At 38.0% G+C, this 11,540-nt stretch overlaps 1 protein-coding gene across 5 annotated transcripts; it reads right to left on the bottom strand.

The window, feature by feature from the left end:
- Positions 1 to 11: 11 nt before the first annotated feature.
- Positions 12 to 11,412, bottom strand: LOC110859849 (UPF0462 protein C4orf33 homolog). Of its 5 annotated transcripts, XM_022108857.2 has the most exons (5): positions 11,275 to 11,412; positions 11,127 to 11,175; positions 11,014 to 11,066; positions 662 to 966; positions 12 to 594 (listed from the first exon to the last, which is right to left on the bottom strand). In XM_022108857.2, exons 4-5 carry the CDS (start codon positions 951 to 953, stop codon positions 272 to 274), a joined length of 615 nt encoding a protein of 204 aa, XP_021964549.1. In that variant the 5' UTR covers positions 954 to 966; positions 11,014 to 11,066; positions 11,127 to 11,175; positions 11,275 to 11,412; the 3' UTR covers positions 12 to 271. The 5 variants fall into 5 exon arrangements, with proteins under 5 accessions (XP_021964549.1, XP_021964547.1, XP_021964552.1 ...); XM_022108855.2 differs by lacking the exons at positions 11,014 to 11,066; positions 11,127 to 11,175; positions 11,275 to 11,412 and adding exons at positions 9,871 to 9,894; positions 9,964 to 10,312; XM_022108860.2 differs by lacking the exon at positions 11,275 to 11,412 and having other exon boundaries at positions 11,014 to 11,140.
- Positions 11,413 to 11,540: the final 128 nt, after the last annotated feature.

The raw sequence follows: 11,540 nt of genomic DNA, 5'->3' as shown, positions 1-11,540 counted from the left end.
GTGGTCTCTGATTCTACTTATTTTTCACAGAATATTATTTATTTATTTCCATATACAAAATTATGGTCATGTTATATAAGAAAATTTTACGCCTCTCGTTGCAATCACAAACAGTTGTAGAAACATCAATCAGAATTCAAACCTCTCATACATACATACATATCTATTTCACTGGATAAGTAGCTCCTCAGTGCATGCATTTGCGCTTTGTTATCAGTAATGCGACGGTATGTAATGACTTTAATGATTAGTTGCTACATAGTCATCAGAGTTATCCAACCGCCTCGTCTCCCTTGCATAATCTCGGGAAGAGATCGATATGTTGGAAATATTGCAATCTGTGGAAATCTGGGCTCGAATGGGGACACTTGGAATTATCCACTGCGGGTGACAATGCCATGTAAACTCGGTGAGGGTCCGACTTGTGAATGGCGTACATATTGGTGGAGTGGACGTTGTGTGGAAAATATGCGAGGGGGACGCTTGCCTCGCCAAACCATCGTGTCCCACGCACCTCGGTCACGTATCGGTCCAAAGGTAAATGCTCGCGGATAATGTTGCGAACGCCGTGGAGTTGAAGGACGAGGTAGTGGCCTAAAACAGCAAAAAAGATAATATATAAGTAGGTCAAAGGTCACGAATTAGTTGTGTGGATAATCACCTCTCGGACCCAGCTCGACCTCCAAGTACTTGTCCTCATCCCCGAGAAAGAACAACTCCACGACCTCATAGTCCCAAAGTTGGGGAGTTGACCCGGGCGGAGAAAGCGAGGCGGGGGGCTGGGGATCATTGAAGAAGGGGGCGTCCACCTGGATGAGTAAAGTTTGAGCGTCTTCTTCCCCTTGGAGGGTTAGTTTGATGTGGATCTCGCTGTGGTCGGAGGGCACACCACCGTCCCATGTTTTGGAAATGGTAAAGTTCAATCCTCCTGGGATGGGGGTTGTGGTTTCCATTGTGCGGTTAGATCTTTAACACATTATACATAAATTCAAAGGTCATCTTTAAAGTGTATGAAGGGAAGTTAATAGTTATGAAATTTGCTGTCGTGTTTATGTGAGAGATCAATTGAATACTGAGAAAGCAGTGAAACCTGTCAAATGCACAAATACGTACCAAGTCTTAGAACAGGGAGAAAGTGGTGGTGACATATATCTAGCTTTGTCGCACTTTATGGTGTATAGTGATTTAAAATAATTTATCCATGCAATACAACTTATACATATATCCAGACGATTGTTCACTAACTACTTCCTAGATATTCACAGTTTAATTTTACCCTATTATTAATTCACCATGTTTACTAAAATAGGACGGCAAAAGTGAGTGAAAACTGGACAAGTTACATAATATAATTTCTCTTTAATTTGTTTGCATCACAAAATCGAAGTTATGGTTAGTTAGCTATAGGTGATCATACCATATAGTCATCCTTCCTCATTTCATGGGACATTCATACACCCATAGATAGATAATGGGGATACCGATAATCACGGAGATAATGGGGACAGGAGGGGACGTAATTATGGACACGGGAAAAGGAGCGTTACGTGCCGTACAAGTTCTCAATCAGCAAATCAACCCATCCATCCATCCATCCATGATCTATATATTTCTGATGGATGGAAACTTCTCGAAGCTGAAGGTTGTGTCGGTCGGATCGAACTTTATTTGGTCCTGAATTCAATTTGAAACTGATTTCTCCAAAATGTTTACCATTATTGAAGGAGAGAAATAATTAGCGTGGGAGGAAATTCCAAGTCAGAGAAACTTGAGTCACAATGGTAGCTCTGTTGTTGTTGAAGAGAAACTTAATTAATTTGGTGACATTGTTGCAGAGAAAGTTGTAATTAATTTGTGTTCTGCTATACTTTTTGAGAGAAAAGGAAGGAAAGGAAACTCGCTTATATGCCCCCATATTCATGTCATGGCCTGTTGAAATGATTCTCATTTCTCTACATGCTCTTCTCCCTACTTGAGTGCCAAATTGAGGTGGAGTGTACGTTGTGTAATGTAATCAAGGGTTACGAGCTTAATTGGATAAAGCTCTTTTAAAAGTGGGGGTTAAAATTAGAAAAATTATGTATTCAAAGAATCGAAATTTTCAAGATATTACTAATTACGGGTTATGTAATTTATGTAAGCGGCGAGGCCATTCATCGTCACCTTGGTCAAAGGCCCCGAGCGAGTGAGTTGATTGATACATTTGTGTAACCTCAAGAATCGTTCAATATGTGAAGAAATGTACTTATACTATCGATTCCTTTCATTCGTCTTGAGTTAAATGAGGCGCAATCATTTCCTTGGAATCATTATGTACTACAACTTTTGTAATAACAATCAAGTATCGATCGTAATAGAAATCAGTAGAAATTTTCTTCATGAAAACTTGTCCGCTATTACGTTACGTGGAGGCTTATGTACGTATGTACATATATAGAGTTTCATTATCCATCAGCAGCTTTGCCCAATCTGAAAGTTGACAACTTTCTTCTTTCCTGTGAAACCTGTCAAAGTTATTAGGATCTGAATTCTAGTAGAAGATTTAATCAAATCCGCCTCCATTACGAAACGTCGTCCCAGAAAACATATTTATTAATCAAACCGGGGATGAATACATACACCGATTTTACATACTTATTCTTATGCATGCAATTATGTATTTCTTCTACTTCCATAGGATTGTATGGAATCTGCTGGAGACTCGTAAAAGAAGTTAAGTGACGACACAATATGAAATTTAATTAGTTACATGTACAATGAATAAACCTAAATTCAATGCGTTTTGTCCCACACGTCACCGCTTCCCTGCTTTGTTCTTTAAAGTCACGACATGCAATGCATTCAATTTGACTACTTTTTACAAAACTAACCAAATTTTAAACTAGTCAAGCCAAGAATTCGATGCGTTATGTAAGTTATAAAGTTTGTCAATCAATAATGAAAAATGAATTTATGTACAGTTTAGTAAGTACAATATTAAAGTGGAAATGAATAAATGGTGCCTCTCCTTTGTACATGAATATGCTGCGGTTTTTTCATACGTAAGCAAAATGAACCTTTATGTCACCAATTGTTGTTACATGCATTTTATTTATGGGGTGATTTTCCTAATGTACAAATGATAAAAAAGTGGCGACGTGACGAATGCCTGCATTTATTTCCACGTGTGTTACACGGTAGGTAAATAATTTAGCCTTGATTGACATATATGTATACCGCCTTCCTAAAAAGTTTCCACATTATTATGATTCATTAATCTCGGCTGAGTTGACAACTTTTATCATACTAATCATGAAATGAGTTTTTATTTATGTTTGCATTAACAATTTCTCGGAAGAGTTGGTAATCTAATTGTTCCAAGTTAAAATCCAATATGATTTAAAATGTTTGACAGGTACAAGGAAAACCAATTTAAACCAAGTAAAAATAATCCTTACTAATTTTATGCGTAAAAATGCCATGTACTTTCAGTATGCGTCGCGGTTTTATTTATTTTGTGCTAAAATCAACAATTCATAGTGTTCTTAATGTTTGTATGAATGCAAATTTGTGTAGGTAAATACAGGACAAAAAAATTGATTGTGTTCTATTTCGGGAAGTATTCTTTTATTTACTTATCGACACTGTTTGATACTTGTGTCCGTATATACTGCGTGTCTGTCAATGGATGCGCAAATATTTGTCGAGGCATTATTCACGTAATATTTATTTGTTGTCGGAAAACAAATCATTTTTACATGAATCGTTATGTGTGTCGAATCGAATTGGATATGCTAATTTCCTGTTGAATGAATCACCATTCATTGACCAACCCAACAACAAGGAATCTCATCTGTCACTCTACGTGTATGTATGTATATATAGAACGAATTGATAGTGCAGGTATAAATTGTAACATGTGTGCACGCATACTAACAACAAGATGATCATGTACGAAATAATTTGCAAGTAAAATTTAGCTAGTTTACTAAAATAGAAAATATGATGATGAATCAGGATGTCCGAATCTTGGTACGAGTACGAATAATTTCGATTAATTCTGTGGAATTGTGATGATGCCACATGTCCAAAACTGCAAAAGCGTATATTTAACCACGCTAAACACATTGCAAATGTTCATCTAAATTTCGAAAAACGCAGCTTCCGCGTGAATCCGTGCATAGTAAGTATTTACCCACCAAATAATAATACGCATTACACTCAATTATTTTTATCTTTTCCCACGTACGTATTTACCTGGCCTTCTTAATTAGTAAGTGGATGAGCACTCACATCCCTAAAACCCGTTTATTTGATCCGACTCCTCCACGAGTTTACCTGGATTTATTTCCATCCAGTTGAAACTGGATTCAAGTCAGGGAAAAGGAAGGCAGAGTTCCAGCGTGTTAAAACTAAACCCACCTCCACCACGATGACGACGACGACGACCACCACCACCACCGCTTGCTTTCTCCTCGCTTTCTCCACTATTTGAACTCACTCCTCCTGCTGCTACAATTACTCATCCTTGTACACAGTCGACATTGCTAAAGTGACTGACTGAATTTGCTGAATGCCTCGACACAGAATATTGTATTGTACATATCAGTCTGTTTCATGTTACGTATGATGATATCTGTCTCCTTTCATCCTTGCAAGTTTGGTGATCTCGTTATATGACATTTTTTACATAATAATTCCCTTATTTCATGACATTTTGTGAAATGAATGGGGGGAGCTGAATTATCCGTCAAAACGTCAGTCAAAACCTATTTCAAAATTCAAAAGCAAAAGAGTCGACAAACACAACACAACATTTTTCCCATTCAAAAAAGCGAGTTAAAAAATAAGTAAAGGTACCAACAGCAGGATTGAATCAACTCTGGCTGGACCATTATTGTCAAGCACAAATCACCTGGGAAAGTTGCCACATATTTATTTTCTCCGTCTTGATTTCCTTTCTCAGGCTGTGTGTATTGTATTGTTGCTCCAATTCTGATGCAATGCAGCAGGTTGCATTAATGGGAATCGTGGGAAGCAGGCATGCCTGAGAGATCAATCTATCCATGCACCTACATACTAGCCGAGGTTGCCCTGCGGTGAAGAAATGCTCGACAGTAGTGCTCATTACATGAAATAGGCGTTCCGATTCAAACCTCAATCAACGCTTTAATTAGTTTCATCATCCCCACTTTGTCGGACAAGAAGATGTGAGGCGAGGGATTAAAATCATTGGGAGACCTTGAGACCGAGAGAGCTAGGTACCCAGTGCAGTAAAGTTTGGGATGTAAAGTGGCGAAATAATTCCCACGAATCGTGAAATTAATCCGACATGTACCTGCTTTCTATTATCCTAACGAGGTGCATATGCTGAAATCGACCCCAACAAACGATAATAATGCAGCACGCAATCAAGTCTAGCGGCTAGACGACCTCCGTTCCAGGGTAAAGATTGAATCTGTCCAGTCCAATCCACCATTCAACAAGACACCAACCAACACAAAGGAAGAAAGCATTCGGAAGTTTGTTCCAAAGATAAAGCGTATGCACCACCAGCCAAATCCTACCCGTTGTATTTCCTGAATAACGTCTCTCTCAAAACCGGGAGTGAGTGGAGTAGGAGAGGAGTTGAAACTTAAAATTTAATCTATTTCCTGCTTCAAGTAGAGGAAAACATGTTTATTGCGCCGTAGGACTTTCTCCAGACTTTCTCTCCAGCGTGAAACTATGTATGCAGTGTAATCATCCGCCGCCTCCCCGCACTGGCCAGACGACGATTTTCTCTCTCTTTCTCTCCACGATAATAATATGGATAAAAGTATATGCTGCCAGCCACTCGTCGTTCGTCGCAAAGTTTGCCTGGAAAGGTTACCTACAATACAACGACGACTTCTTTCTACTTCCTTCCATCCGGATGGAGGAGATTAAAAAATACAATAAAATAATAGCCTAGCCAAACCATATGCTCGTTGAAGTGGGAGGTTGCGAGTTATGCATAATACTTTATTCAAATCAATGGTCTCTCCTCGATATTGGGTTGAAATCACATAAATCTCGACCAGTTTATTCGATTAAGGAATAATTGTACGTGCCTTTTCGGAGGATATCTGCATTCCTTTCGGATTGATGGATATTATGCTACGAGGCAGAAATATCTAGCTTGCACGAATATAGTATTGCACCATTTGTACCAAGTGCATTTGTAAGTAACAACATATCACAAAAGTGAACATGCCATGAATTAATGAGCCATATAACAACGTACGTATACACATAGGGAACACTGCTAAAGGTTAAAGGGTCACTGGTGAGTGAGTGCAGTGCAGTGCAACACTACATTTTTATGAGCGACATATGTACAAATCAAATCCATCAAGATCAGAATTGCAGTCATTTCGGCAATTTTCATGCCACGAGAAGAGTTGAGGAGGAAGTTTCCTTTTAGGAAAATCCATCTTTGTATTGATGGGATAAATGAAAGGGTGATGGATTTACATATGCAGCAGCATGCCCGCCCCGGGTCATGGCATGTCATCAACATTTGAAGTACAACAGCATGCCACCCGGTTAATTGAGGTGCTATACCTACCCATCCAATCCACCACTAAATTTTAATTAGTACCGAATATTCCAAGGACTTACATACATACGAATTCTCCTCACGAAATCATGTTCAATATTACTTTGGAAAAAATGGTACGACATAAATGCTGCCATTATTATCGACCACGTAATGCCAAGGTAAGGTACCCAGCACGTACATAGGTCACAGTAAAACGTATTGCGAAAGGGTATGGTCAAATTCTGCAAACTTAGTGAATGCCGAACCTGACATGCTTTGTATAATATTCCGACCGACCATATTTCGCACTTACGTAACAAGACCAACAACTGGGCTCGTATAATAAAACGTGTAAAAAGTGGGGATAATTATTCCATTGTTGGTACCATTGTAATTCTAAGAAACTGCGCAATAGTGGTGAAATGATCAATTATACGATTTTTTGCCACCTTTTAATTCTTCTTCTCCAGCCTGTTGGACAAGAAATTCTCAGAATTCTGACCAAAATAGTGGCGAATTTGTTGCCTCCTGGCCTAAAATTTACCCATGGACCAAAAGGACATCTAAATTAGCCCGCATTGTATGTAACTTGTACCCCGAAAATACGTAATAATGAGCGATACAAATTGAAATCTGATATCAAAAGGTTATGAAATTCACAAATCTGGACCCTGTTAAAAGAACCATTGTTCAAAAAGTGGACTTGAATTCAATTCAAGATTGCATCAAATGGAGGACAGTTTGGACAGTATCTTTGTTTCGGAGACCACCCTCGGTTCTCGACAGCTATTGTGCAATATATACAGATCCACTTGACTCTGCGGATTGCCTGTTTAACGTCATGCCTCACTTTGCCAATAAAACGCTACATATCCCAAACATCCTAAATATGCATGCATACATGCATGCATCGTATGCAGAGCAGTGTAACAAATCATCGTCCGAAATAGACTTGCAAATCTGCGGTAATTTTCCACAAACATTTTTTAGATCAGGGTGTTTAAAACATTTGCCGATAATGGCAAAATACTAAACGTACCGATGAGATGATGAAAAGAATCCAATTATGCATGCAAATGATCTATGTGCTACACATCAAGAAAAAATTACCCATGCAAAAAAAAACTACGCTACACAGCAGTGCACACTAATCAGTAGCAGCATAGTAAGTATTCAGCATAATACTATGTCGCTGTTACTACACACACACAATATTAGTGATACATGGATACGTACTGTTGCCCCCTATTTTTAGACGTAAAGACGCTTCATCTCTCATTTGCCCACACTTTCTTAAAGTGGTATAGGGTACAAAGTTACCATACATAATGTGCTCCTGGTAACTGACTGGAAGCAAGCTCAACCACCTCTTCTCAGAAGACGAAGAAGAAGACGAAGATGATGAGATGACTTTAAATCTTTGTTACATTTTTTGCAGTAATTTTTCTTTAAAGTTTTTTTTGCATATTTCGCTCATCTCTATTGTATAATAATGTAACTCGGGCTCGTTCACTCCACTCTCTACGAAGCAAAGTTTTTACACGAGTACAACTTCAAACTTGTTACATACGCGTATGTTTCATAATGTTTTATATTACATAGGTTTCATGCCAATAGGAAAGAGGGGGAAATGGACAGGTTACGTAAGAATGGTTTTAAGGTAAGTTGAAAACGGAAAGGTCGGTGTTTTTTTGTGTCCACATGTTGGCGAACAAATTGCTTTGGAGAACATTAACTCGTGTAGTGATGATGATTGGTAGATTGGTCTATGGTGGTTTTAAGCTCGTCACGCTTCGATGGGTGTCGATACAATGCGAATGTGTGTGTGTGTGTGTGGCTTTGTTATGGAGTGACAGTAGTGACAATATTTTATCTAGTTTTACTTTACACAATGCATAATTTGTATTTATTCTTAAACTTTGACTACTAAATATTTGGATACTTTTTCATTTTATGCAAACATTTGCATGTAATTTTATATAAAACGCAAAAAAAACTTGCTCGAATTTATGACCAGACTTTATATGACTTATCTAACTGGAAAAAACTGCTAATCAGAATAGATAAATATAGTAACAAATCGAGACCCAGTGTCAATAATTATGGTTACGGAATAATTGTACATGACAAACAAATGCAGACTACGACGCATTTAAATGGCGACAATTTAAACGAGACGGTGAGAAATGTGAGTACAGTACACGCATACACCACAAAATCTGCAAAGGTGTCGAATAAATGGTACCGGAAGGATTTATGTCGGAAAGAAAACCGAAATGTAATCAAAATCAAATATTTGAGAATTAAAGCTGTCAGCTCCTCAGCAAGGAATCCAAATAGCGTTAAGTGATCAAAGGCAGACTTTCTACCCACAAAACTATGCATACGTATGGTACAGTACGACCTCGGAAATGGAACGTATCAACAAAACGGGGCAGTTTTCTGAGAAATTTGAATTTTACGAGTGATCTGATGTGAGTCAAAATTCGTACTTTTGGTAAACATGGAAAATGAAAGTGAAGATGTGTATTTAGCTCAGGTTTCAGTACAATGAAAGTAACACGCAAAATAATAATTCCACCGAACCTGATGACCTTTAACCTAAAAGTATTAAATAAGTACTTTTGACTTTGAAGCAGCCTGTGAAAGCTGCATATTTGACAAGCTGATAACTTATTGGTGAGAGAAACACCATTTGCAGTTGTTCATAATTCATGCAAAATTTAATTAGCCTCCTCCTCTTTTGTGAATAAAGCAAACTACCCATAAACTAAACATACATAAACTAACTAAATGACTATAACGAATGCTCGTATGTGACTTTCTCCACAGCCAACAAGTCCCCTTCCCAGTACTCGTGCGTTACAGCTTTTCTGACAAATTCCCGATTTTATCAAGTGCAACTCACTTCTGCATTCACCCATTATTTGGAAATCAATGAAAGTACGAACGAACGTGTCGCAATAAACGGATTCCATTCCAATCCTTCACTTTCTCTTTGTATTTTTCATGCGAATTCCGACTTTAATTGAATTAAAATTGGGCACAATTGCTGCGAATCAAGTACATACATAATTGCCCTTCTTCTCACCTAAATTATCCAGGTGCCCTGCTCAATCTCGTGCTAAATGTTTGACTAAAACTCCAAAATGTGAAAACACCACACACGACACAAAGTTATTATTATCTCCTTGCCCCAAAACAAACCATCATAAATCATAACTAGCCGACTTTCTCCACTTGCTTTGCTGCATCCAGAATTAATTACACGAACGGAAAAATGGCAGGAATGCAAAAAGGGGTAAAAATAATTGCAACAATGAACATACCCTATATTTTCCATCCATATGTCCCTATTGAGTAATTCAGCCGTAATTTGAACCTTATCATCTAGCGTGTTGCTTTCTCCGGTGTATACTTACTTGCTCCCGATTATTTCTCCCTTCTAGTTGGTGGTAGTGGTGGTGGTGCTTGCTGATATCGATACATATTATCCTTCACTCCACCGGTGTTTGTTTCCTTTCCCCTTCCGAGTGGATATAGTCGTAAATATGTTTGCCAATAAAATCGTATATAACTACTACTTAACTACCAAAAAGCATATGTAGTTATAGCTGCTACGTGGTTTTGCAAAGTACTACTACTTAGTTTTAGCTTCTCGCTTAGTCCTTCTCTCCTTCATCTATATGCCTGCGAAAATCCTTTTAGTTCATAGTTGTTGGTATATCGTTTCCTGAGCTGCTGCACTGCATTACGTATAATACACACATACATTGCATATACACCTCCTCCAGCACTTTCTGCTAGTTTTATATCCACTCCACATAAAGTAAACCCCTTTCGCCGTGCAACTTCTCCGTCTTCTCTTCCCCGCAAAACTTGCCAACTCTTTCCTGTGCTACCAACTAAACTACTAGTATTCCTGCCTGATGTGTTTTGTCCTCTTATAATATCGTACAGCTTGGTGGGCTAGCTACTACTACCATTCTGACATCTGATTCGACTAAAACCTGCTTAGATTTCTTCTTCTTCTCCCTTAAAAACTTCTCCATCCATCCATCCACCACTTTGCCATTGCGACTCGGCACAAAAAGAAGAAGTCGTTCTTTTTCTCAAGCTTGAACAAAAGAAGTGTTGGTTTTGGTTGGAAAGAAGAGAGTCCGAGAAGAAGGATTGTATTGAAATAAATAAATATTTTTTGGGGGAGGTAAATAGTTGAAGAGATTACTAAATAAGGAAGGAGGTGAAAAATCTGTTAGTTTTTTGTCAAGATAGAAAAAAAATCAGAGTCGAAAGAAATTCCTAATTTACAGTAGCGAGAGACAGAATAATGTGATAGAATTTTCACAATTAGCTAAAAATAGATAGCCGAGGTGATGTGGTGAATTAAGTCAATTGTGGTGTCAATTGTCTTCTCCTGAGTGGGATTCCCAAATTAGATACGAAACAAAACGGCCCTAAAGTTTACTCACGCGAATTAAGTAGGTGCTCCCTCCTTTATTATTTTCTTGTTGGTGGGGTCGTGCTATTATAAAGAGTCAGTTTTGGTGCGTTTTTTTAAGAGACATTGTTGTATTTTACTCACGAAATGATCGTCTTCTTCTTCTCGTGATGGGTTGTATTTATTTATTTACCTGAAGGTCGTGTTAAAAAAACGACGTGATTTTTAGTAATCAGTGTGACCGAATAAATATCATGACTTTTGTCTATCTCTCCTCTCCTAAGATACTTACAGTAGTTGATGAAGAAAACAAGGTTGTGTGGTTCATTGGTGGAGAAACAGATTAAATTAAATCAGACAACTAAATTATCATAATTCCGAGAGGAGGAACAGTATTGAGCGAGCTGGAGAGCAAGTGCTGAGAATATAGGTTGCCTTATAATACGTAAAGTAGGATAAAACTTTAATGAATTGAATGCACACGAATCTGTCCAATCCACAAGAGTATCTGGTCTAAATTATTATTATGCAAACAGTCTTCTTGTGATAAGTGGAGTT

This window comes from Folsomia candida, unplaced genomic scaffold (assembly GCF_002217175.1).
Source record: "Folsomia candida strain VU population unplaced genomic scaffold, ASM221717v1 Fcan01_Sc028, whole genome shotgun sequence".
Taxonomy (NCBI): Eukaryota; Metazoa; Arthropoda; class Collembola; order Entomobryomorpha; family Isotomidae; genus Folsomia; species Folsomia candida.
Note: the sequence above shows the minus strand (reverse complement) of the source record. Positions and strands in the feature narration are given on the sequence as shown.